Source organism: Panthera pardus, unplaced genomic scaffold, assembly GCF_024362965.1.
Source record: "Panthera pardus isolate Hobbes unplaced genomic scaffold, ASM2436296v1 HiC_scaffold_24, whole genome shotgun sequence".
Classification (NCBI taxonomy): domain Eukaryota; kingdom Metazoa; phylum Chordata; class Mammalia; order Carnivora; family Felidae; genus Panthera; species Panthera pardus.
In genome coordinates, this window is record NW_026526810.1 from 32,481,786 (window position 1) to 32,508,730 (window position 26,945).

General features: G+C 50.9%; 1 protein-coding gene and 1 long non-coding RNA gene across 7 annotated transcripts in view; one reads left to right on the forward strand and one right to left on the reverse strand.

The window, feature by feature from the left end:
- Window positions 1-16,935, forward strand: part of IGDCC3 (immunoglobulin superfamily DCC subclass member 3) — a 42,102-nt gene extending 25,167 nt beyond the window's left edge. For 2 of the 6 annotated variants that reach the window (XM_019441764.2, XM_019441768.2), the window contains exons 3-14: window positions 7,907-8,051; window positions 8,408-8,538; window positions 8,971-9,108; window positions 10,667-10,825; window positions 11,982-12,147; window positions 12,436-12,683; window positions 12,870-13,034; window positions 13,288-13,479; window positions 13,633-13,737; window positions 14,231-14,369; window positions 14,522-14,720; window positions 14,987-16,935. In XM_019441764.2, coding sequence (XP_019297309.2) covers window positions 7,907-8,051; window positions 8,408-8,538; window positions 8,971-9,108; window positions 10,667-10,825; window positions 11,982-12,147; window positions 12,436-12,683; window positions 12,870-13,034; window positions 13,288-13,479; window positions 13,633-13,737; window positions 14,231-14,369; window positions 14,522-14,720; window positions 14,987-15,211 — 2,012 coding nt within the window. In that variant the 3' untranslated portion in view covers window positions 15,212-16,935. Of the gene's footprint in view, window positions 1-6,885; window positions 6,968-7,906; window positions 8,052-8,407; window positions 8,539-8,970; window positions 9,109-10,666; window positions 10,826-11,981; window positions 12,148-12,435; window positions 12,684-12,869; window positions 13,035-13,287; window positions 13,480-13,632; window positions 13,738-14,230; window positions 14,370-14,521; window positions 14,721-14,986 lie in introns of those variants that run through there. The other 4 variants (XM_019441770.2, XM_019441765.2, XM_019441766.2 and 1 more) reach the window with 4 other exon arrangements.
- Window positions 15,913-26,945, reverse strand: part of LOC109262835 (uncharacterized) — a 35,222-nt gene continuing 24,189 nt past the window's right edge. Inside the window, exons 3-5 of the long non-coding RNA XR_008417062.1 lie at window positions 18,759-18,965; window positions 18,122-18,224; window positions 15,913-15,946 (exon numbers count right to left, since the gene is read on the reverse strand). This is a non-coding gene — a long non-coding RNA (uncharacterized LOC109262835). The remainder of the gene's footprint in view (window positions 15,947-18,121; window positions 18,225-18,758; window positions 18,966-26,945) is intronic.

Sequence of the window (26,945 nt, forward strand, 5' to 3'; positions counted from 1 at the left end):
ATTCACCATCTTAATTCGACTCTCAGACTCCCCTTTGGAGGCCCAGGGAAGCAAATACAGGTCTCCTAAGTTCATACTTTCTCCTACCCCAAGTGACAATGGCCAATCCATGTGGAGCTTCTTCCCTAACAGAGCAAAAGTCGGGGGCAACGTGGGGACTGAGATAGTGAGGAGACAGGGACAGAGTGCTGAGGAAGGTGAGCCTGGGCCAGATAACCCTGAGGACAAGTCCAAGACCCCACTGGGGATTATGGCAAATCCCCAGCACTTGGGGATTCCTCCTTCCTTCCCATACACATTTAGAGATAGGACATTTATAAGCTTTGAGAAGTTTAAAGAGTATTTGAGGTGGGACTTGGCTGGTCTCCCTGCCCTCCAGGGGTCACTCTGCCTGGTGGGTCTGGGTGGAGGCCAGAGTAGCCCTCGGGTGCCTGAGTTCAGCAGGTGCTTTAACTACACCTCAGAGAGCCACATCCATCCCCTGGAATGAGCCTGGCCAATAAAGGCATGAGTTTATGGGCTTCATAAACATTTTACTAGAGAAATCAAGGCCTCAATTACCCGATGGCTTCTTCCAGCTGACAGCTCACTATTGGGGCCTCTGTGGAGCCCCCAGGCAGAAGTGAGAAGAAGCTGGGCTTGCTTTGTATCTGGCTGCCCCCCTCCCCTGGTACTGATGCCCCCTCACCACACAGACCTTACAAATTCTGTCTTTATTCACTTCTCTGGAGGCTTTGAGGTCCTACCACTAACCCTTTGAGGGAAGATGGCTACCCTTTTGGGGAAGACTGCTTCTACCTCTCCCCCCCATTCCCACTACACTCTTCCCTCTCAGTTCCCTTTAACTCAAGATTCTACTAATTTCCCTTAGCAACAGCTAGCAAGGATTTAACTATGTGCTAAGCACTTTACAAATATTTCACGTTGAATCCCCTAGTGCAGCAGCACTAGCGACATGAGCTATTCGTCCCTGTTTTATAAGTGACAACATAGAGGTTCAGAGAGATTAAGTAACTTGCCCAAGGTCACACAGCTAAGAGTGGTGGTGTTGAGTTTTGAACCTGGTACTATATGACTCCAGAGCCCATACCATTAACTGTCCCACTACCTCAAAAAGCTCTTAGCAACTATTTCCTCACTGGGAGCTAAAATCTTGCTGTGTGAGGCTTTCTCTGCCATGCAGTGTGATAGACCAAGGTATGATCAAATATGGCCCTTGTGGGGAGGAAGCCAGCAGGGGCAATGCTAGGCTAGTGAGGTATGAGGAAGGGGGCCTCTCAGCTGGGGTGGCAAGAGAGAAGGCAGCTGGGCATCTGAGGCCTTGTCTTGGACTTAGACCAGCAGTGTCCAATAGAATTATCTGTGATGATGGAAATGGTCTATTGGTGCTGACCCATAATGTAGCCAGTAGCCTACTCTTGGGCACTTGAGAGGTAGTCAGTGAATCAGAGGAACTGAATTTTTGAATTTTGTTTAAATTTAAATGTGGTTAGTGGCTACCATACTGGACAGCACAGGGGTACTCACTACAGCTGATGGCTGAAATCTGCTCTAAGTCCTCAGACCATCCCCAGGGGGCTCTGGCCATTTCTAGACACCCCACTGTAAGGGGGACTTGCCTACCTAGAGCTTGGCTAAAGGAGGGTCTCCAGGCTCAAGGCATCTGAACATCATTCCACATCACAAACAACTGAAAGAGTTGACGGTGTTTTACCTCAGATGTTTCTCTCGGAACAACTCAGACCTCAAGTATTTGAAGGGCTGTTATGTGAAGAACAAAATTTTTTATCTTCTAGAGCAGCTCTTTCCAGTGGAAATACAATGTGAGCCACATAGGTAATTTAAAATTTTCTAGGGGTCAGTCACATTTACCAAAAACAAACAAAAACCAGGTGACGGTGCCCTGGGTGGCTCAGTCGGTTGAGTGTCCGACTTCAACTCAGGTCACGATCTGGTGGTTCATGAGTTCAAGTCCTGCACCGAGCTCTGTGCTAACACCTCAGACCCTGAAGCTTGCTTCGGATCTGTGTCTCCCTCTCTCTCTGCCCCTCCCCCACTCACACTCTGTCTCTCTCTCAAATCTAAATAAACATTAAAAAAAATTTTTTTTAAACCAGGTGAAGTTAATTTTAATAATAAATTTTATTTTACTTAGTATATCTAAAATATTCCAATATATAATCATTATTTTTATTTTTAAACATTTATTTACTTTAAGTAATCTCTATGCTCAATGTGAGGCTTGAACTCATGACCTTGACTGCATGCTCCACTGACTGAGCCAGCCAGGTGCCCTAATGTAATCATGATTTTTTTAATTATTAGTAAGGCTTTTGCATTTTTTGAGCCAAGTCTTTAAAATGCAAAATATTATTTGCACTTGTAATAAATATTTTAAATTATTTATTCCTATCGATTACAATTATTTGTCCAAGTTTTTTTTGTTTGTTTTTAATATTTTATTTTTGAGAGAGCACAAGTGGGGGAGGGTCAGCAAGGGGGGGACAGAGGATTTGAAGCGGGCGCTGTGCCAACAGTAGCGAACCTGATGCGGGGCTTAAACTCAAAAACTGCGGAATCATGATCTGAGCTAAAGTCGGATGCTCAACCGACTGAGCCACCCAGGGGCCCCTGTAAGTTTTAAATTGTGGTAAAAAACACATAAAATTTATTGTCTTAACCATGTTTCTAAGTGTACAGTTCAGCGGCATGAAGTTCCTTCATATTATCATACAAACCATCCCTACCTTCCACCTCCAGAATTCACCTTCCAAAAGTGAAACTCTATTTCCATTATATAACTGCCCATGTCCCTCTTACCCCAGCCCTGTGCAACCACCGCTCGACTTTCTGTCTGAATTTGACCACTCTAAGTACCTCATGTAAGTGGAATCATACGGTGCTTGTCTTTTTGTGTCTGGCTTATTTCACTTAGCATAGTGTTCTCAAAGTTTATCTGTGTGGTAGCCTGTGTCAGAATGTCCTTCCTTTTTAAGGCTGAGTAATGTTCCCTTGTGTGTATGTGTTTATCCACTCTCCACTGATGCACACTTGGCTGCTTCCACCTTTTACCTATTCTGAATAATGCTGTGGCACATGCAGGTATACAAATATCTCTTTAAGACCCTGATTTTCATTCTTTTGGGTATATACCCAGAAGTAGAATTGCTGGGTTATAGGATAATCCTATTTCTTTTTTGAAGAACCGCCATACCGTTTTCCTTAATGGCTATGCCAGTTTACATTCCCACCAACAGCACGCAAGGGTTCCGATTTCTCCACACGCTTGCCAACACTTGTTATCTTCTGTGGTTTGTTTTTGGTTTTGTTTCTGTTTTTGCTTTGACAGTAGCCATCCTAATGGGTGTGAGGTAGTATCTCATTAGGGTTTTGATTTGCATTTGTCTAATGCTTAGTGTCTTTTTATACTAAATCTTTGAAAACCAATGTGTAGTTTTTACACTTCCATCACATCTCAGTTTGGACTGGCCACATTTCCAGTGCTTAAAACCTGGCTCCTATATTGGAAAATGTGAGTCTGGAGGGGACAGTTGGAGGCAGTGGGTAGAAGCAGAGGGGATTCAGGAAGGTCTGGAGTGTGAGGAAAAACATTACAATCACCTGAGCTGCCTGAGGAAGGGCTAGGCATCTGGGGCGTTTCTGATCCTAGCAGGAATGGATACAAGGAGGGGATTGCTGTGGTGGCCTTTGGAGGAATCCGTGGTTCGTGGTTGTTGCTCTTGAATGGCTGTGTGAGTGGTGGCAGTTGGTGCCTTTAGACTCCCTGTGCCACCGACTTCTGCAAACACTGTGTTTTGAACTCTCCATCCTAAAGTGCCACTGATCTGTTTGTCATCACACATGGGATAGGAGTGTGGCTATAGTCAAAGAGTGGGAGGCTGGGCTCCGGGGTTGCTGCCAGCTTCCTTCCCAGCACTCTGCCTCGACCCTTCCCTGCCCTGCAGCATCCCCCTGGAGCCTGTCTAATCAGATCCAGGCCTGACCTTGCCAGAGGTCCTGGACCAGGAGGAAAGTCCTCCCTCCCCTCCCTGAGCTGCTCTAGATCTGGCTCTCAGGAGACCCCCCCCCCCCTTGGGTAATTTATAGGGGGTGTCCAGGAGCCATTTCCTGCCTGTTCCTGCTCCCTTTCAGCCCGGGTGGATTGCTGGGCTCTCTCTGCCCATCTTTCCCCACTGTCTGGCTGTACCCATGATGGGGGCAGGGAGGAGCTGGGAGAGTCCCTCCCAGACTGCTTGGGGACAAAGGTGCTTTTTCCACAAAGTCCCCCAAACAGGCCTTTGTCTTCCCTGTCACTGTCTCCGGCCCTCACACTGAAAGGGCCCTCCAACCACTGCCCTGTACTCCCTCCCATTACCAGCTGGCAGTGAGGGACCCAAAACTATCCCTCCGTAACCAAAAGCATCAACAGCCACAAGTTACAGCACCACTTTCATGTACACCAGCCACAGGCACAATACTGACAACACCCGCCACACACAGTGTCTCCAGCTACAACAGTAGCCTGTGTATTCCATTACTAATCACCCAGTGGCCCCAGGAAGACTTGTTCAGGGCTCAGTATGCTCCGAGGTCCAGTCCTCAGGCCCATATGCCTATGGTTGCCCAGAGAGACATGATGAAGGACATCTTCCCTCTGGCTCCATGGCCTGCTAGCATAAGCCAGGACAAAAACAAACTTGTGAGCCAAACCTGTCCCACCCTGAGAGACTAGAGGAGGCCTAAGTGGCCCCTAGAAACTTTCTCTCACTTCTTAAAGAAAAAACATGTTGCCTGTGAACTAGGAGTGAATGGAAGATTGTGCATGTGAACAAGGACCTATTTATGAAGGCAGCGGGAGTCAGAGCTGGAAGGGCCCTGAGAAGTACCTGTTCCCCTTGACGGATGAGCAGACTGGTGCTCGGACACTGTCTACCCAGGGTCTCAAGGCAACCCCCTTGGACGTCTAAGGAATCCATAGGGCTGACCAGACCAAAGGGCTGGCTAGGAGTGAGGAAGGGGAGGCAAGAAGGAACCTCAGGAAGGGGTGCCTAGGTGTTTCCGTCGGTTAAGTGGTTGACTTTGGCTTTTAGCTCAGGTCATGATCTCATGGTTTGTGAGTTCGAGCCTCTGGTCAGGCTCTGAGTGTGCTTGGGATTTTTCTCTTCTCTTTCTGCCCCTCCCACCCCCCCAATAAATAAACATAAAAAAAAAAAAAAAAGGAGACTCAGGTAAAAAGGACCACCCCCTTCTATCACACCCTACTCCCCCGGACCACACCTGTGCAGCCAGCTGGGCTCCAAGGGATGGGACTGATGAACCATCTCTGAAGCTCCCTACCCACCCCCCTCCCCCCCAACTTGGAATACAGTACCATCTCCCAACCAGTGAGAAGAGGCTGGTCTGTCCTGCAGTCCATTCTGGGCTTACGTGCCCTTGGAGAGTGAAAAAGTTGCTGGAGATCTAAGAGACCCCGGCAGAGGGCCTAGGCCTCAGTGCCCCCTTCATAAAATGAAGGGGTTAGCTTCTAGATGAGTGTTTTTCAAGCACTTTTAAAGGCAAAGCTACCCTTCAAATGAAATGTTTGGCAGAATTGCAATGAAGCAAAACTGACAGGTACAGCAAGGTGCTGCTCTGGTGGAAGGGAAATGTGGAGCCCTGGGCAAAGGGGGTGCAGCTGCATCCAAGGGGCCCCGGGGGACCCCAAGGAGTCCTGTTGGCCACCATGTGAAGAGGAGTATTGGGCTGGCTTCTTACCTCTGACTGCTTCCTACTTGAGCATTCCTCTCTAGTACACATTCAACCCATGCTGTTGTCCTTGTATAGTTTTGAGGGGAGGAGGAGGGGGCAAGATGGTAGAGGCCAGACTTGCTCCATGTCTAGCGCCCCGAGAAGCAGCAGTCCTTCCCCTTGTACTCTCAGGCCAGCCCCTCAGTCGAGGCTCCCCCGGGGAGCCCAGGCTGGGGGCTAGAAACACAAAAGGATTGGACTCCTTAATGAGGAGGCATCTGTAGTCAGCAGAACCATTAGTCCCCGCCCCAGGTCCCTGGGGGGCTGCAAGCTCTTCTCCAGCTGGAGTGAGGAGGGGGAAGGTAGCGCCCCAGCTCCTGAATGGGCAGAGCCCAGGGCGCACAGACAGCAAATCCAGGAGCATAGGTGCCCCCTCCACTCCCTAGGCCTGCATCCAGCCCTGCCCTCCTGGAGGTTGAGGTCTGCAGGCAGCAGAGGGGATCCAGCAGTGACTTGGCCCCCTCCTACGCACTCCTGGGCTGACCTGCAGGTCCTTGGCCAAACATAGCCTTTGGCCTGAGAGAGGGCAGGCTGACCCTCTGGGGATCCTCTCACCAAGCCTGATGGGGACACCAGCTGGGATACTTGCCCCCACCTCCTGCTCTGAGGGCCTCCTTTATAAGACTTCTACCTTCGTGGGAATACATGAGATTATCTGCACAGTACCAGAATCACACACTAGCCACAGGAGCTGAGAGATACAAATTCCCATTCAAATCCAGCCATAGACACTCAGCCCACATCCATGGACACAGCCACATCCTCCCAGAGAAGACAGCTCTGCACACATGTGCAAGGAGCTGCTCACACCCATCAGCTGCACTCCCAGGAGGCCCTGAAAGAGGAGGAGGCAGGGCGGGGGATTTTTATGCATGTTTATATTTAATGAACCACATGCAAATGAGATGGAGACTGTGCCACAAAAGAGTCAGCCCCCAGAGACTCTGGGAAGAAGGGTACAAAGGCTCAGCCTTCTGGGGCTGCCCTGGAGTCCTGAACAAGCCGGTGGATTGAGGGGGCCCGAGATGGGGTGTGCCCACCCACACCAGGGAGCCAGGGGCAGGAGCCAGGACAAGCTCCAGCGCCCAACCTGCTGTGGGGGGAGGGCTCCTTCTGGGAGGGGATGACTGTCCCAGTTGATGGAGTGCCGGAGGGGAGGGGCTGCCTGCCTGGACAGATGGTGAGCCGCCTTCCCGCACTTGAAGCAAAGTGGATTTTAATGAAATCGCAGCCCTGGTGCTGAAGCTGGGAACCCACGTGGGAGGGGTGCCTTCCCTGGGTTTACAGCGTGGGGTTGGGGCTGGGTGGGAGTGAGGGTGGGTAGACACACTTAACTAGCCTGAAATGGGGTGTGGGGTGCACCACAGCCCCTCTGCCCTGGGCTCTGCAGACCAGAGTTCAAGCAGTTCAGATCCCCAAAAGGTGGGGAGGGGGTGTCCCTGAATATTTATGACACATTGAAATGTAGATTGTAGGTCTGACAGTCTTCTGTGAAGCTTGTCACCTTGGATGGATATACCACTCTCTCGGGGTGCATCGAGAGACTGCAGAAGAACTGGAGACAGGGATGATGAGGAAAGGCAAAAGAGGCTGCTGGGCGTGGTCATAAAATGGGGTTTAATGACTGGTGTCTCTGCTGGGTGACACTGGACTGTTTCCCCTCTCTAGCCTCAGGTTCCTGGTCCGTAAACCATGCAGCATAATCCTCCAGCCTTGGATACCTTAGAGGGGGTTTATAAAAATAAATCTGGAAGCAGCTGAAAAAGTGGGGAGTGGGACTTGGGAACAGGGCTTTCTCTGACTGGCCTTTGTGGATCGTCATCCCGAGATCGCCTTGTTTGAGGTCTGGATCCAAGAATTTGTCCAGACCTTTCTCAGAGTGTTCCAGCCCTATGCCGCCCTGTACAGGGAGATGCTTCCCAGGGTAGGAGGCAGGGTAAGTGACGAGGTGTCCCCCACGCTGTTGCCCTGTGTCTACCAGCTCCAGGAAAACTCCATGACCCTCGGCAGTGAGTTCCAGGGCTCCAGGAAATAGGACTATGACCCACACACCAACACTCTTTCCCCTCGCACCTTGGCCATATGCCTCTTCCATACACACATCCCTGTGTTTCCCCAGCCATGTCCGACTTCCACGTGCATCCTCAGGCCACCGTGGGAGAGGAGGGCGGTGTGGCCCGCTTCCAGTGCCAAATCCACGGGCTGCCCAAACCCCTAATCACGTGGGAGAAGAACAGAGTCCCCATTGACACGGACAATGAGAGGTGAGCCACATGAGGGAAAGCTGGAGGGAAGACGGGGAGGTAGGCCCAGTGTCTGGGCTCTGAGGGACCTCATGCAGCCTCTGGGCTGGTGCTGTGTGGAGATTAAGTATCCACGTGGCTGGCAGGGCCCAGATTTGATGCTCGGTGGATTTTTAAAGACTGCGTGTGACTGTCGTCAGGGCTAGAATTGTGGTGCATCCACCTGCCAGAGTCCCAGCTTGTGTGTGTGATGACGATGATGACAGTGTTGATCTCGGGACAGCACCTGCAGACTGGGCTGTGATGTCAGTGTCCATGTGGCCGACGATGGTGATGGTGGTTGTGCTGGTGGTTGACTGTGCCCTTTGCTCCAACAGGTACACACTGCTGCCCAAGGGGGTCCTGCAGATCACAGGACTTCGGGCTGAGGACAGTGGTGTCTTCCACTGCGTAGCCTCGAACATTGCCAGTGTCCGGGTCAGCCACGGGGCCAGGCTCACCGTGTCAGGTGAGGCTCTTTTGCTCTGCCTAGTTCTGCCCCCAACTGCCTCCTGACTTATCCTCACTCTCCAGTCAGTCCCTCTTCAACTGACCCCTGGAGACTTATCAGCCAGGTGTATGTAGAGCACCTGCTAAGCACAAAGCTCTGTGTTCCTGGTGGTGAAGGTTCGGAAGGAATGAGGCCTGCTCTCTGGCTCAGCTCTACCAGGGGAAGCCCATCCTCTGCTTAACCCGGGCTGGGTTAAGCTCTCCCATTGCCAGAGGGCCTGGCCGGGCTGGGTGAGGAGGGGTGGATGTGGCCCCTGGCATCTTCTCTCTGCCCACAGGACCTGGCTTCTGGGCTGGATCTTGTTGCCCATTCCCCATGTCCTGGGTTGTGGGTGGGATGAGGTGGGAAGGGTCACAGCTGAAGTGAAGAAACATGGCATCTTCCTCCCAGGCTCAGGCTCCGGGGCCTACAAGGAGCCAATGATACTCGTGGGGCCTGAGAACCTCACCCTGACAGTGCACCAGACTGCGGTGCTTGAGTGTGTCGCCACGGGCAACCCGCGCCCCATTGTGTCCTGGAGCCGCCTGGGTGAGCCTCATCCTATAGCCCCAGCCTCTCCCACCCTATCCCACCCTCTGGGAGGGCGGTCTCATCACCCAGCTGTGGGGGGGGGACGGACTTTGAATCCTGTTTGTTCTCCATGGGGGTCTGTGCTCTCTGGGGCCTTACGGAGGGGCTAAGTTTCCCTCTCCTTGGCAGGACTGGGGAGGGTGGCCTGCCCACCACATTCTCCCTCCCCCTGCGAGGATGGCTTAGCTCCCTGGGTTACCTCATCCAGTCCCCAGCAGTCCTGCCCTGTTCCCGCCTCCAGGCTCCTCTCTCAGTGGCATCAGGCTCTCCAGAACCCCTCAGCAGCGTTCTTTCCCCAGGTTCTTTTCCCTCCTGTGTGTCCCTGCCTTCTATACCCCGGCTATATTCCCCAGTGGTGCAACTCCAAACCCCTCCAAGTCTCAGCCAGTTGTCACACCCTGTCTCTGGGCCCCCCAGTCTCTAGCCTGGCCCCCTAAATCCCCAGCCTAAATCCCTAGGCAGCTGAAGGAGAGAAATGAAAGGGTGCAGATGGGCCCACATTGTCTGAGTGGAAAGGTCACTAGGGGAAGGAGAGTCTGGAGGGGATGGGGTGGGGTCGCATTCACAAGGAGACTGTGCCACATTGTAGCAGCTGAGTGATTGGGGAAGGAGGGGGCAGCAGGCAGGATAATGGAGTAGATTTCACCACTTCAGGGACTGAATGGGGAGCTGTCTCCTTGCATTCTGACTGTGCTAATCTGATCCTGGGGTGAGGGCGAGGGGGGGGCGGGGGAAGGGCCCAGTCCCTGGGAGAGGCTGGAAAGAGTGGCCTCACCATTAGGAGGAGCCCATAGGCACTGCAAGGACCATCTGGTCCAACATTTCCCAAAGCATGATCTGCAGGGAGGAAATAATGGCTTGGTGGTCTAACCTCTCACAAGTTCGGGAAACAGATTTAACCAGGTCTCTTTGCTGTGGGACTTCTCAGAGGCTTTATATTAAAGGGCAATGTGACAGTCCACGAGTAGAATGAAAATTTGAGCATGGAATTTTTTTCAGGAGAGACAAACCAGGCTGGGAAACCACCCACCTAATCCAAACCCCCTACTTTCCTGAGAAGGGACTTAAGGGTCACCAGTGAATCAGTAAAAATGCTAGAATTAGGGCCCAGGTCTCTGCTGCTAGGCAAGAGTTTTCAGTGCTGCTCCTGCTTTTTCCACAATACTGTGATGCTTGGGAGAAAAGGTGCAGAGGTCAAAGATTGAGGTTCCTTGGGGGCACCTTGATGGCTCATTTGGTTAAGCATCTGACTTAGGCTCTGGTTCATGAGTTCGAGCCCCACATTCGGACTCTGCTGTCAGCACAGAACCCACTTCGGATCCTCTGTCTCCTCCTCTCTCTGCCCCTCCCCTGCTTTCTCTCTCCTCCTCCCCCCAAATAAAAAACATTAAAAAGTAAAAAGATGGAGGTTCCCTGGAAGACTGGTGGAATGTCCAACAATCTGGACCATTCCTCACTTCCCCCTCTTCCACACTTACCTCCCTGACCCTTCCTCACTCCTGCTTCCCCTTCTCAGATGGCCGCCCCATTGGGGTGGAGGGCATCCAGGTGCTGGGCACTGGCAATCTTATCATCTCAGATGTAACCGTCCAGCACTCCGGCGTCTATGTCTGTGCAGCCAACAGGCCAGGCACCCGGGTGAGGAGAACAGCACAAGGCCGGCTGGTGGTGCAAGGTACGGACCTCCCCGGCCCCACATCACCCTCCTCCTGCCCCATTCCTTCCTCCCTTCATCAACATCCCTGGCACACGCTCGGGGCCCTGTACTAACCCTGTACTAACCTTAACCGTGGCTCCTGCTCCTCCCCAGGCCTCCAGGCCAGGCCAAAAGGCGGCTCCCACCTTGCATTCACAAGAATGGGAAGGCATTCTTGGTTATCGACCCCCTGTGGGTCCCACTGGCTGTCCCTGCCATCCCTCCACCCCCCCACCTCCATTTTATAATCTCCACTGATTCCCCCAACCCCATGTTCTTCACACGTGTCCCCCCTCCCACGTGCTGTTTTCACACACATGTGGCACCTGCAAGCTCACACCTGCTTGCACACTCTCAGGTGTTTGTCATTCTCACACTCACACCCAGCCACATGCACACACACAGCTGGTCTCCATGCGCAGGGTGTGTGGGGAGGGGGCGGGTGTTAGCCTCTGAAGCTGATCAGGTCCTTCTGTCCATTCCCCTGTCCTGGGGCTCAACTGTCCCCATGAACTGGGCTGAGATCCCATTCTCAGGGGTTTTCGGCGGTGGCTCCCTCCCAGAGAGCTGGGGAAGGGGTGGGAGATAGAGGAATTAGGACCTTAAATGCCTGTTTGTTTAGCATTCCATGTGCCGTTAATCTGTCCAAATGAAAGTGATGGAGCATTTCATTTCTCGGGTGTTAATGGAAGCTGGAGAACTGGGATTGGAGGAGGGCGGAATTGAATGTAGGGGTGAGGGGAGCTAGTTCGGAGGGCTCATCCATCTCCCCGTCATTACCGCCTTGGAGGTGCAGCCAAACCTATTAGCACATTTATTTATTTAACAATTTCCTGAACAGGGAGCTCAGCTTGATTGCTTTCGGATACAAATGTCAGTCTTTTAAATAGTCATTAAAATGGAGTCCTCTCCTGGGTCTGCCTCTCTGGGGCTAGTGAGGTGGGGCCTGCCATCATCTCCTGGAGCCTGGGCCAGGGTGAAGGGTGGGCCCCATCTGGAAGATTCTCCCCAAGGAGGTAGACCCGTGTTTCCTGAGGCTACCCTGTCCCCATCCGCACCCCATCCCTTCACTCACAGCTGTCTTGTCTCCCTACACCTACCCCTCACGGCTCCTTGTGCTCCTCTGTGTCCCCAGCCCCAGCTGAGTTTGTCCAGCACCCCCAGTCCATCTCCAGGCCAGCTGGGACCACAGCCATGTTCACCTGCCAAGCCCAGGGTGAGCCGCCCCCTCATGTCACATGGTTGAAGAATGGACAGGTGCTGGGGCCAGGAGGCCACGTCAGGCTCAAGAATAACAACAGGCATGTGTGTGGTGTGTGTCGGGGTGAGAATGGGGGAGGATGTGGGAAAGGGGGCCTGGATGAATGGCCAGAGCAGGCTGTGCCCCTCGTGCAAGGAAAGAGCTCTAAATTAAATCTGGAGACTTGGGTTTGAGTCCTGGTCTGCCACTGGCTTGTGGCAAGATCTCAAGACAAGTCATGTCTTCTGGAGAGGCTCAGTTCCTCCACCTCTCCCGTGGGGTAATTTGGCCAACTTTTAGGGGTACTCTGCCAGGGAGAGGGGATCTGAGGCTCTCCCTCCCCCTGCAGCACCCTGACAATTTCTGGAATCGGCCCTGAGGATGAGGCCATCTACCAGTGTGTGGCTGAGAACAGTGCTGGCTCCTCACAGGCCAGCGCCAGGCTGACCGTGTTATGGGCTGAGGGGCTGCCTGGCCCCCCCCTCAATGTGCAGGCAGTCTCTCTGTCACCCACTGAGGTCCGTGTGTCCTGGAATGAGCCCCTGGTCAACACCAAGGAGATTATCGGCTATGTCCTGCACATCAGGAAGGCTGCTGGTGGGTGAGGGCTCTGCAGCCCCTTCTTTTTATTCACTGTTTTTCATCCCTTTCAATACTGCATGTCCTGACCAAACACCTTCCCTCCACCGTACCCCCTGCACACCGAATGCCCTCATTTCACCAGTGCTGGTAAGACTGTCTCATGCCCCTTACATTGCCCCTCCCTACCCTTCACCTCCCCAGACCCTCCGGAGCTGGAGTACCAGGAGGCAGTCAGCAAGAACACCTTTCAGCACCTGGTGAGCGACCTTGAACCCTCCACTGCCTACAGCTTCTACATCAAGGCCTATACCCCAAGGGGGGCCAGCTCAGCCTCTGCCCCCGTGCTGGCCAGCACCCTGGGTGAAGGTGAGGTCCAGGTATTAGAGCAAAACACCACACACGCTTGTTCAGGTTGTGCACTACACTGGGCGCCTGGCCCTGAGGCTGAGTGGGGGCTGGGTCTACTTGGAGAAAGGGGCGTCCTTTTCCAACTCATGTAAAGGTATCTTTGAGCAAGTGGAGGCCTGGGGGGCAGAGGCCAGAGAGCTGCCAGACTCGTGAGGGTATGGGTCACGGTGGAAGATGGCAACCCCCCTCACATCTTGGTCTCTGCCTGCAGCACCTGCCCCACCCCCGTTGTCCGTGCGGGTCCTGGGCGGCTCCTCCCTGCAGCTGCTGTGGGAGCCCTGGCCCCGGCTGGCCCAGCATGAGGGAGGCTTCAAGCTATTTTACCGCCCAGCAAGCAGGGCCTCCTTCACCGGCCCCGTCCTGCTGCCTGCAACAGTCTCCTCCTACAACCTCAGCCAACTCGGTGAGGCGGACACAGACCATGCGTGGGGAGCTGGGCAGGGGTGCGGTGCCTGGTGCCAGGAGGTGGGGCGCAGGGGTTCCCTGTGTTTCCCTGCTGTGACAGAGCTGCCTGTGGGGGCTGAGGTCACTCAGCACAGCACTGCCTTTCCCTCAGACCCCACCACGGTGTACGAGGTGAAGCTGCTGGCCTACAACCAGCATGGGGAGGGCAATGCCACAGTCCGCTTCGTATCTTTGAGAGGAGCATCTGAGAGGACAGGTAGGCGTTGGGGAGGGGTTGTGGGGCTAAAGACTGGTGCTCAGGAAGGGAGGCCAGGTGTTGAGTGGGGAGGGGGACAGGGATACAGGGAAGGTAGGAGAGTGTAACAGTGCATGTGGCCCTTGAGAACATAGGCTTGGATTGGAGTTTGAAGTTCAATGGAGTGATATTCTAACTGTGTGACCTTAGGCAAGTTACTTAACCTCTCTGAGCCCCAGTTTTGTCCTCTATAAAACAGAGATAATAATACCTACTTTATAAAGCCGTGGTGAGGATGAAATGGTCCTTGTAAAGTGTTATTCCCAGTATCTGGCACAAAGTTAGTACTCAGTAACTAGTAAAGAGAACCGAAAAAGTAGGCTGGAGTCCTATAGGCAAAGACTATGTAGACATGGAGGTAGCTGTGGCTGAGGGAGGAGGAGCCCCAGAGGCTACGTGTCCCAGGTACTTCAGGCCAAGAGAGCCACAACTCCCAACCATCACCTGCCCCTAGCCCTGAGCCCACCATGTGACTGCTGGAAGGAGGAACCCACCAACCAAACGTCCACCACAGGCATCGTCATTGGCATCCACATCGGGGTCACCTGCATCATCTTCTGTGTCCTCTTCCTCCTGTTCGGTCAAAGGGGCAGGTGGGTCCTGGGCAGGAGGGGCAGGGATGGCCTGGAGAAGGTGCTGCTATACTGGAAAGCAGAGTTGGGGGCTCACTGTGTCCATCCTTCTGTTTTTGTCCCATCCCCCCCCCCCCACAGCCCTCCCCCTAACTCTTGGCTCACCCCCTTAGGGTCCTCTTGTGTAAGGATGTAGAAAACCAGCTCTCCCCTCCTCAGGGCCCCCGGAGCCCAAGGGATCCTAGCATCCTGGCACTGAATGGGGCAGGACGGGGAGAGCGGGGCCGAGACAAGAAGCGCGTGGACATGAAAGAACTGGAACAGCTGTTCCCCCCAGCTGGGGCAGCGGGGCAGCCGGACCCCAGACCCGTGGTGAGTGCCCCCACCTCGAGCAAGCCTCTGCTTCAGGCTCTGACAGCTTCCCAATCCTGCCCTCCCTTCACCTCAGTCATCAGCCTTCACCAAGCTCCAGGCACAAAACTCATGGCTGGTGCTTCTGTCTGAGCATCTGAATCAGGCAGAGTGGTCTAGAGACCCTAAGTCCCAAGTGGGATTGGGTCCAGAGCCTGACCCTCTGGCTGGGGACTCATGGGCTCTGGCCCTCATGCTGATGCCAGTGTGACTGGCCCTTTCCTCAGCAGGATCCTGGGGACCCTGCCCTGTGTGAGGAGACCCAGTTCTCCATGCTGCCACTTGAGGGATTCAGCCTTCTGGAGGAGATGACATCAGAAGCCAAGTCCCCCTTCGCAGGCCCCGCAGCTGCCCTGCCACCCCAGGACGGAGGCCCCGGGTTCCTCAGTGAAGGACAGGCTACTCGGGCCTCCACAGCACCAGCTGCCCAGCCAGCTCACTCAGGCCAGTAGCCAGTGTCTGGCAGGCTCTGGAGGGGGCAACCCCCCATTCTCAGGTCAAAGGCAAGATTTCTCCTGTCATGTGGGACTCGGATGGGGGCTTCCCAGCATTTCTGTCCTGACTGCCCCTCAGGTTGTCAAGACCTAAAGTAGCCTCAGCAGGGACCTCCCTCCCTAGAACTTGGAGGGGTTCCTTCAGGAGCCCCTCCCTTGGACTAATGTCCCCCCTCACCTCTGCCTGGTACCCACATGACTTGGAACTGAACTAATGTTTTCCTTTAAAAAAAAAAAAAAGAAAAGAGAGGGCAAGGTGAATTAGACTCCAAAAATACGCCCCTGCTGTGGCTGGGCCCCTGACACTGTCACCCTCCACTGACCTTGTTTTCTCAGGATGGATTTTTGCTGTTTGGCTCTCAGCACCTACCTCAGCCGGAATGAATGTTCTTGGGGGAGTTGGGCCGTGGCCTCAGCCCCCATCCCCAAACAGAGCCCCAAATGCACTCCTACCTCAAGCCCCTGTAGGGGCACCCCCCCTCCCTTCCCATATTGTTGTCAAGAGTTTAAAAAAAAAAAGAGAGAAAAAAAAAAAAAGCACTTCCCCATTTCCAGGTGTGAAAGAAAACATCTACCTCAAGGCTCGCTGGCTCTCCGGGCCTGGTTGTATCACTGGACCCTCCTCCTGCCCGCAGCCCCTCTATTGCTCCCCCAGAGAGGAGGCTAAGTCATCAAGGGCAGGCCTCTCAGGAACTACAGAAATAAAAATGGAATTGGTCAAAGAAAATGTGAAAAAAAAAAAAAAAAGCCAAAAATGAGAGGAAAATTTGTTCCTTAAAGTATAAATTGCTCCAAACCAGCCACCTCCCAGCATGCTGCCGTTGCTCCTCCTTGTCCGTCTGTCCACTCCCGTTCCTACCCCTCAAGCCAACTGATCCTCAACTTGGATCCCCACGACCCTCTCTCGGCCTGAGTGGGGGCGGGGGGATGTCACCATGCGGCCTGCCTATTCTGCCCAGAGACACGGAGACCCTGGAGCGGACTGGGCGTGTGACAGGTGTGTGAGCATGTCGGACAGGGAGATTTCCCTGGCACAGATGCCCAGCGCTCTATCCCATGGGACATGGCCTGTTTGACCCAACCCCCGAACAGTGGAACGACCACTGTCAGCAGATGTGGCTGGAAGATATTTTTATACAAGGTGTGTTTAAAGATTTATGTTCTTGTGACTTCTTGTTTTTCCTTTCTGTTGTGTTGTTTTTCAATATACTTAAAGTAGGAGAAAAAAAAAAAACAAACAAATACCTATTTTTGGTTAATTAATTTTTTTAAATAGAAGTAAAACTTTTTTTTAAAGGAAAAAAAAAAGATAAGTGTATTCCTTAAGTATGAGATTAGACCATAAAGTCCCTGACCCCCAAACCCTAAAGTTTAGTTAACTAGCTGAAGAAGGTAGAATTTGTGGTGTTTTCCTAGGAGACTGGAGTCATGTCCACGTGGACTCGGGAAAGGGCAGCCTGCCCCTTCTCCCAAATGCTGGGCCTGTGCCGACGGCCCCTCAAAACTCCCACTCTGTCCCTGCATTGGCCTCTCTGCACCCCCCTTCATCCTGGAACCCCCTCTCCCATGGGAAGAGCGGTCTGGGGTAGGAGAGGGATGGGAAGCCCGCTGGCCTGACTTGACCTGAGTTTTGTCACACTCTACTCATTCTGACTGAATAAAAGTCCTGTTGCCAAAGTGAACCTCGAGTTTGGTGGTGGCTGTGTCAGGTCCTGGGGAGGGTGGGAGTACAGGGATTAGGGCAGCCAGGGGTGGGCCAGGCCGACTCGCCCAAGTCAAAGCCCAGGATAACAACAGCCCCCTGTGTACCACTTACAGGCACCATGCACGCTGGGCTCTCTCCACACGTAGGAAGCTTCCCTGGGTCCTCAGGACCTTCCCGAGCGGTAGTCTAGTTATTGTCCCCTCATTTTACAGATGATGAAATGGAGAAAGGATAAGACAGATGAAGGAAATGTCTAAAATCTCACATAGCCAGTTACGGCAGGATCAGAGTTTGTATCCAGACCAGGCCACGTGATTCCACAGTCTGTATTCTGACCACTGCTCTGTACCTCCTCAGCTGGCAGTGAGGAGTCTGAGACTAGCCCCTTGGCCCTAGTGACAGCTCACCAGTACTGAACCAGGTACTTTTCATGCACTGTCTACCAGAAAGGACCATTTTCGTCTCCACTCCAAAGTTGAAGAATGGCATCTGGCTGATTCTTTCCAGGTCACACAACCAGAACTCGTGGCCAGCCCTCTCCATTACTCCCTGTCCGCTCCTCAGTCCAGGCTCCTGAAGCCAGGTGTCTGGAGCTGCCAAAGCTTGGGGTAGGCCAAGAGAGATTTGGCTTCAAGGTGGTTGTACGGACAAAAATCTGGAGGTCTCAGAGGACCTTAAGCTTAGTAGAAGGCAACAGTGCAACTGCTTAGAATGTCCGTGTTGCCTCTACTGCAGAAATGGAGAGTCAAGGCTCAACCTGGGAAGTTCCGCAGGTCTAAAGGGCTGGGATCTGTACCCAGAGGCACCTTTTGGGAGGAGCAAACCAGCCTAGTGGTTTGCAAGCTGGGCTTCTCCAGCTGTGGCTAGAGGTCGGGGGGCAAACCTCTCTGCGGGGGGATTCCACTCTCCCTGCCCACACTCAGCCAGAGCAGCTCCACTTTTATGTCTTACATGTTGTACTTTTCATGAGATTTCATTTGAAAGCCCCTGGCCTGGCACTTCTGCCCACGGTCAGACCAGAAATGGTGTTGTGGATGCTGAACCAAGAAAGAGAAGCCTGAGACCACCACAGCACCTGTTCTGAGTCTCCAGGGGAAGTGGTTGATTTGCCCTGATTTTCTCAGAGAAAAGATCTAAGCCCAAATAGAGACGCAATACCTCACCTTTCTTTACATGGAACTTTGCAACACAGGAATTCTTCAACACAACCAGCCGTCCAAGGGCTGCCTGAGAAGATGGTGGGTTTGTCATCTGTTCAAGCAGATCCTGCAGGGGGTGAGAGTAGACCAGGTGAACCTCCTGCAGGGGGTGAGAGTAGACCAGGTGAACCTCCTGCAGGGGGTAAGAGTAGAACAGGTGAACCTCCAGTGTCCCTTTCCCCTCCAAGAGTCCAAGATACCAGTACCTTCCCTCGGGAGACATCCAGAAACATTTAAAAACCACCTAATATGACCCATGTAGGTGTATGCAAATTACATACAAATTACATGCAAATATAGGCAGGGCCTGTATAACAAGGCCAAACCAGGCTAAGGTAAAGGGAAGCAGAGTTCCAATTAGGAAGATTCACAGAACTAGGCGTCAAAGCCGGAGGGGCCTGGCTGGAATCTGAGTCCTGATCTCAAATAGTCCCACAGCCTCAGGCTGAAAACACCCGTCCCCATCCTCCCCCCACCACACACTATCTTTGGGCAGAAAACAGTAGCAGCTAGGACTTACAACCTGCTCCAATTGTCTAATGCTCTATAACAAGCCACCACACAACTTAATGGCTTAATCTAACATTTATTTTATTCATACCTTTGCAGTTTGGGCAGGGCTCAGCAGGGACAGTTGTGGGGACATCAGCAGTGGCAGCTTGAAGCCTGGGGCTGGAATTATCTGAAGGCCCGCTGGCTCTCATGTCTGGTGGCTGATGCTGGCTGTCGGTCCCAACACCCGCATGTGGCCTCTCCATGTGGCCTGGGCTTCCTCACAGCATGGTGGCTGGGATCCAAGGATAAGCAACTAGAGAGAGCCAGGCAGAAATTACATCATCATTTCAAATCTAACCCTGGATGTCACATGGGGTCACTTCTGCCATGTTCTACTCATTAGAATCAAGTCACTAAGCCTGGCCATGTTCCAGGGGAGGGGACTTAGGGAGTAGAGTCAAAGTTATGGACATGTTTTAAAACTGTCTCAGGACCACTTTGGGGGACAAGTGGAGAACAAGTGAGCTGGGGGGCTGGGTGAGCAGGAAAGCTCCCCCTCAGAGGACATGGCATGAAGGGGCTGCTGCTGGGGCTGCTCCCAGGGCTGCTCCCGATGCCTACACAAGCCCTGTATATGGGCCACATCCCAATTATTAGTGAAGATGGACACTGGTGTCCAGTCCTGAGGCCAATGCGGGGGGCAGGGGGGAACCAGGCCCATGTGAATGCCTGGAAAGGCGCTTCTCTACTGCCTGTTCCCTCTCCTCGTGCAGTAAGGGGGGAAGCTGGTGCAAGCCCAACAGCCCCATCCCAGCCTGGGATGCTAGACCCCAGAATGACAGAGCCAGAAGGGACCAGTGACTCTCTCATGAAACAGCTTGTGTCACCCTGTGCCGTGTGCCTATTGCCACAGTGCAGGGTCTGGTCCTGGCCATCACTCCAAAATGCTCACTGCCTGGGGCTCCTTCTCCCCTGAATGCCAATGTCCTGTGCTGTTCAACTTCCTGCATTTATTTCCTTGCCTCACAGTCTGACTCCCCACTATAGGAATTTGTGTTCCCAGGACCCACTTAGTACCTATTGAATGAAGGCATGCAGGAATGGGACATCTAACTGGAATGCTGGGGACACTGTCATGAAGTTACAAAGAAAAAATTCTTTGGGCCAATCCCTGGCTAGCATGGTATCATCTTGGGTTAAACAACAGGGGAGTTTTGCACCTGGAAACTTGGGGTCATTCCTCCCGTGACTAAGCCTCCAATTATTGGGGATGAGGTGGGAGGAGGAAGAACTGGAGTCCCGGGAGGAGTGATTTCTCTTCCATGCCCTGCTCAGGTATCAGCTTAGAGAGGTCCTTCTTTAACTGGAGTTTAACTGGTGGCTCAGTGGCCACATACCCTCAGATTTTAGCTACCTGGGAGCTAGCCCAGAGCTCACACTCTGTTGTTGAGAATGATGAGCTCTGTCTCCTAGTGAGAAGCATGGTATGTTCTGGAGCCAAGGTGGTGCTCTGGCCCAGCTGGAGTCTGGCTGATGTGGTCTGAACCCTGTGCTCAGCCATTTCCTAATCACGCGACCACAAGCAGATGACTTAACTTCTTTAGGCCTCAGTTTTCTCATCCGTAAAATAGGGATAATATGCTCCTACCTCAAAGGGTTGTTAACTCAGTTGGCTTCTTTACAGAAACTGATAAGCTAAGCCTAAATTCATATGGACCTTGACTAGCAAAACAATCTTGAGAACAAAGAACAAAGTTGGAAGACTCACACTTGCTGATTTCAAAACTTACTACAAAGCTACAGTAATGAAGACAGTGGGGTACTGACATAAGGACAGACATACAGATCAATGAGATAGAATTGTGAGCCCAGAAATAAACACTCACATATATGGTCAATTGATTTTTGACAAGGATATCAATACAGTTCTTAGGGGAATAAGAGACTTTTCAACAAATGAACAAGTCGATATTCACATGCAATGGAATGAATTTGGACCCCTACCTCACACCATGTAAAAAGAAATTAAAATGGAGCAAACACCTAAATGTAAAAGCTAAAACAGAAGAAAACATAGATGTACATATTTGTAACCTTGGATTAGGTGATAGCTTCCTTGACATCATGCCAAAGGTACAACAGATAAAGTGTGCATCATCAAAATCAAAAATGCTTATGTTTCAAATGAAACCATCAAGAAAATGATAAGACAAGCACAGAATGGGAGAAAATATTTGCACGTCATATTTCTGATAAAGGATTTGTATCTGGAATATATAAAGAACTCATGATTCAGTAATAATAGCTCAATAATAAAAAGACAAGTAGCCCAATTTAAAAATGGGCAAAGGTGGGGCACTTGGCTAGCTCAGTCAGAAGTGCACACGACTCTCGATCTCAGGGTCATGAGTTCAAGCCACACATGGGTGTAAAGATTATTTAAAATCTTAAAAAAAGATAGATAGATAAAAATGGGCAAAGGATCTGAATATACATTTCTGCAAAGAAGATACACAAATGGCCAATAAGCACATTGATGAAATAAATAAACAGTAAAACCACAATGGCATATGACTTTGTTGCTAATAGCATAGCTGGAATAAAAAAGTCATGTAATATCAAGTGTTGTCGAAGATGTGGAGAAATCAGAACCCTCATACACTGCTGGTGGGAATGTGAAATTGTGCAGCTATTGTGAAAAGCAGTCTGCCTATTCCTCAAAAGGCTGAACATAGAGTTACTAGATGACCAGCAGTTCTATTCCTAAGTATATATTGAAGAAAAATGAAAAAACAAAAGTTTACAAAAAAACTTGTACATCGATGTTCATAACTACAAGAACTATGATGGGGCTCCTGGGTGGCTCGGTCAGTTGAGCATCCAACTCTTGGTTTCAGCTCAGGTCATGATCCCAGGGTCGTGGGATTGAGCCCTGTGTTGGACTCAATGCTGAGCATGGAGTCTGCTTAAGATTCTCTCTCTTTCCTGCTGCCCCTCTCTCCTGCTTGCTCTCTCTCTCTCTCAAAAAAAAAAAAAAAAAATCTGTGATAGATAAAAACTGGAAATAACTTAAATGTCCACCAGCTGATGAATGGATACACAAAATGTGGTATATCCATACAATAGGATATTATTTAGCAGTAAAAAGGATGAACCTTGAAAACATTAAGCTAAGTAAAAGAAGCTAGTCACAAAGGACCATGTATTGTGTATGATTCTGTTTGTACAAAATGTCCAGAGTAGGCAAATCTATAGAGACAGAGAACATATAAGTGGTTGCCTAGGGCTAGGGGTTAGGGGAAAATGGGGAGTGACTGCTAATTGGCACAGGGTTTCTTTTTGGGGTGATGAAAATGTTTTAGAATTTTCTATGGTAATGGCTGCACAACCATATATTAAGAACTACCAAGTTGCCTACTGTAATGGGTAAGTTGTATGGTATATGAATTACATTTTGATAAGGCTGTGATTTATTTTTTTTAACGTTTACTTATTTTTGAGAGAGAGAGAGAGAGAGTGTGAGTGGAGGAGGTACAGAAAGAGAGGGGTACAGGATCAGATGCAGGCTCTGTGCTGACAGCAGAGAGCTACATGTGGGACTTGAACTCAGCCACCCAGGTGCCCAATAAAGCTGTCATTTAAAACATTTAAAAGCAGCTGAAAGGACTCAATGAGTTTGTAATAAGGGAAGTGTGCAGTTTGTGTTCAAATAATCCCATTGTTACATACAGAGAAACGGGTGGGCAAGGCAAGGTGACCCAAGTGGAAGGTGAAGAGTGGGATAAAGAATAAAGTAAGCAAGTGGCCAACTCTTGATTTGGGCTCAGATCATGATCTCACAGTTCATGAGAGGTAGCCACTTGATGGGCTCGTGCTGACAGCATGAAGCCTGCTCTGGATTTTTTCTCTCTCTCTCTCTCTCTCTCTTTCTCTCTCTCTCTCTCTCTCTCTCTTTCTCTCTCTCTCTCTCCCCCCCCCTCCCCTGCTTGCGCTATCTCTCCCTCTCTTCCTCTCTCAGAATAGATAAACTTTTTAAAAAGAAGAAGAAGAAGAAGGAAGGAAGCTTGAAGGGACCTCTGCACCTGTCCTGGCATGCATGTGCTGGAGGGAGTCTCTGGACACAACATCCCAGCCTGGACGCTCCGCTCTCCCAGGAGAAGGGCTGTGACTGGAGGGGTTTGCTGCCACCCTGTGGAATTAGCAAGGATTACAGTTATGGGGACTTGGGTCTGATAGAAGCTAGCTGCTATGATGTGCTCACCCCGTACAAGAGAGAAACAGACCAGGCCTTCAGTGAACTTTCTGTACAGGCTTGAAAAAAAATAATTGCAATCTATCCAAATACTTGGATGATAGCAGCAACAAGCTGTGGAAACAGAAGAAAATGCAATTCAGGGGTCCCTGGCTGGCTCAGTAGAAAGAGCATGTGACTCTTGATCTTGCAGCCGTGAGTTTGAGCCCCATGCTGGGTGCAGAGATTACTTAAAAAGAAAACACAATTCACATAAGTCTAGGATTAAGGAAGGCTTCAAAGAGGAATGGTGAGGGAGGCAAAGGCTCTGAGGCTGAAGGCACAGCAGGAGCAAAGGCATAGAAGTGTAAAAGGACATGGTGTGCTGCTTGAGCAGCCAGGAAGCTATCATCGGCTGCATGGAGCCTCTGTGGAGTCCTGAGTGCCCCCACGATAAAGATGATACCTCCGTTATTATTTCTTGTGGCATTTTGTAGAATACCTCCATATCACCTCATCTGAGTCTTCTCTAAGCCTCGTGGGGGGCAGGGCTGAACTTAATGTCATCTTTTCGTTTAACAGAAGTGGAAACTGAGGCCTGGAGAAGTGAGGTTGTAGAGCTAGGGCTGGAACATGGGCCTCCCTGTCTGCTGACTTGTTATCTGTGTACTGAGGAGAAAGGGGCAGGGGAACCCAGGGACAGGGAGGAGAGGGAATGGTCTAAACTGGCTGAGATGATGATTTTCTTTTTGAATATTAAGGAGAGACCCAGGAATGTCAGACCCAAGAGTAGGATGGTTGACAAAGTTGGGCATGTCCTAAAATGCGGGTTAGATCAGGAACCTGCCATAGCTTCCCATTGTTCCCAGAGCAGTACAACAGCTTTGACCTAGCATTCAAGGCCCCCTCACAAGAGGCAGTGTAATCCAGTGGCTAAGAGCACAGGCTTGGGTTTGTAATCCCCACTCAGCCGCTGTCCAGCTGTGACCCAGTGAATATCCCTTAACGTCTGGTACCATTTCCTCCCCTATAAACTATGGATAAGGATAGCACCCACCTCACAGGTTGTGAGCAGTAAACAAGTAAGTTATATAAGGCATTCAGGACCTTGGTTGCTATTAATTATTATTATTATTATTATTATTCAGAACAGAGCCTAATTCTTGGCTCCTATCATTGAGTCCAATCCTTCAAGTTGGACTCCTGGCTTCTCTAGTACACACTATGCACAATGGTGCCTCCAAGCCTTTCCGCAAGAAGTTTCCGCACCCTGGAATGAGCCCACTCCACTGGTCCCTTTTTTCGAGATCCTTTCAAACACTGCCTCCTCCTGATGTCTTCCCTGATCCTCTCCAGTTAGAACCACTTCTGCTTTTGCCCTTCCTCTGCACCTTGCTTAACCCTCTCATTCAGAGCTACTTCCTTCTGCAACAAATATGCACAAAATGTCTGTCATCCTTGCCTGGAGAACTTAGGAAGTGAGTTTCCTAAGGACAAGCATGGTGTCTTACATCTCTTTATGACTCAGGGAGAGCTGACATGGAGTAGCACTAACTCAATAAATGCTTGTGGAAAGAAAGCTAGAAAGCAGGAAAGCAAAGACAAAGGGAAGGGGGGAGGGAGGGAGAGAGGAAAGAAGGAAGTGGGGGGAGGAAGAGGAGAGAGAGGGGAAAGGTGACCTGGAAATGAAGCCAAGAGAGACTTTAAGAGAAACCAGCCCTGGCCATGTTTACCAAAGACTTTGGGGAAGAGACAGGAGACTGGGTGATTTGCAGCTCAGGTTCCTGGGCTCTTATTTTCACTCCTTAAGCCACAGCACTGAAAAGACTTTGAAAACCTCACAGTGGCTCTGGACTTGCTATTTAGCCCCTCTGAAGCTCCATTTCCTCATCTGTGACACAGATAATAATGGCACTTAATCTAATTGGGCTGTTGGGAAGATCAAATGAGAAAATAACTAGAAAAATCCTGGCCACCTGGGCCACAGTAAGTACTCAATGAACGTTATATATTAGGATGGTGATGGTTTGGTAGTTCTAAGAATTCCAGACATGTCCAAATAAAAGACTGCTCACTGCTGGGGAGGGTAGGTGCTTCCTAAGCTTGGAGAGATGCCTTTTGTCCTAGAGGCCTGCCCAGTGGTCACACAAAGGTCACTGAGTGTTTTCTCCAGGGCCTTCCCACCCGCCCCTGCAACAAGATACACAATAAAGCCTCCTGATTGCTTGATTAAAGGAAGTGGATACACAATTAATTTCAATTTTAGGCCTAACCCTCCTAGCCTTTCAAAAAGAATCACACACCCTATTCCAATTTACACACTGAAACAATATGAAATTTTCCAGCAGGTTCTGAAGCCTTTGAAGTGACCAGACCAGACTATTGATTTATTTCCAGCTAACCTTTCTCTTTGAACCCAGAAGGGTCAAGGTTAATTATACAATAAAACACCCTGTGCCCAGCTGCCCCCTTTGAGGGCTCAGGGAGCCCCCAGACCTTTCCAAGCCGGCAAGCGGCGGATCGTATTTCTGATTCCTTCTCTGCATTCATTTCCTTCATCAGGACCCATTAAGGAGAAGAAAAAAACCTCAACCCCCTCATTTCCTCCCTGAGAGATAAATTTTAATTTGCTGGAAACCAACAAAGGGGATCTAAACCATGTTTCTAGGCTGCACCCTCAGGTTGAAAACTCTAGTTGGGAGCACAGCACCTATTCTGGGCTGGCTGGGAAAAGGGGGGAGAAGTGGTAGAGGGATGCAAAGGGGTACACACGCACCCCCATTTGCCTCTCCCCCACAGGGGGAAGGGAGTCCCTGGAGGGATCGACTCTGTGGATGCTACCAGCGTGACCAGGTGCCTGACATGGGTTAACCCACTGGCTGAGGCTTCTCCTGTGTGCACTAGGTTGGCCCTCAACAGCCTCACCAGGTGGGCACCATCTAATCCCTGCTTCCCATCACTGAAACAGGCTCGGATTGGTAACACACCTGGTTCCAGTTATCATAGGCAGGCAGTGGCAGGGCCAGGATTGGAACCCAAACTTTTGTTCTCCTTGTAAAATAATGGGTTCTCTTCCCCTGCGTCTTCCCACCCCAGGGAAACAACATAATGTAAAAGTTCTTTTTATTTCCATCATTAAAAGAAAAAGAAAGAAGATTCAAAGTTGTGATCTAATGTATAGTCCATTATCCAGTGTCCTCAGTTATCCCAACAATGTCCACCTTAGCTGTGTTTCCCAGATGCAGGATCCAACCAAGGCTCACACACTCTCTTGGCTGTCATGTCCCTTTACTCTGTGTTGTCCCAGAACCGACCCATCCTTCTCTGCTCTTCCTGACACTGACATTTCTGAAGGGACAAGGTCAGTGGTCCTGCAGAGTGACCCATGGTGTGGATTTGTCTCATGTTTCCTCCTGACTAGAGAGTCAGATAATATTTTTGCCACAAGCAATTCACATGTGATGCTATATTCATTTTAGCATCTGGAGTCCCATGATGCCAACAGTTTGTGATGAGGGACTTAGACTGATGTTTGTCCTTGGCCTTCTAGCGGCTTCTCAGGGTGGGCGTGCCTTTAGCATTGGCCACAAAGGAACATGCTTCCTAGGACTCTTCCGACCCACAGACTACAACGTAGAACCTTGGGAGGAAGTTCACCAAACAGCCCAAGACACATTTTCCCAGTTCTTCTCGCTGGAACATTCCCGTGTTGGTGTCAAGGCTCAACACCCATGTCTCCACCCCCATGAGGCCTTCATAAGTCTCAGAATAAACGCTCCCTCCTCTGCTCCACAACCCTCTGTTTCTGCCTCATTGTGTGATTTATCTTAAGGCAGTAAAGGTCACTGGGGAGCTCTTACCGCCGTCTCTATGTCCAGGGCCCACCATAGAAAGTTCTCCATAAAAATTTGTCAAAAAAGCTATAATCCAAATAACACCAGCCTGCCTTGGGGGCAACCTCAGTTTTACATTTGAAAGAAAAGCCCAATGTCCAATAACAAATTGAAAAGCTATTTAAGTCTGCTGAAGAACCTGGAAGAGGTGCCAGCGGATGAATTAGAC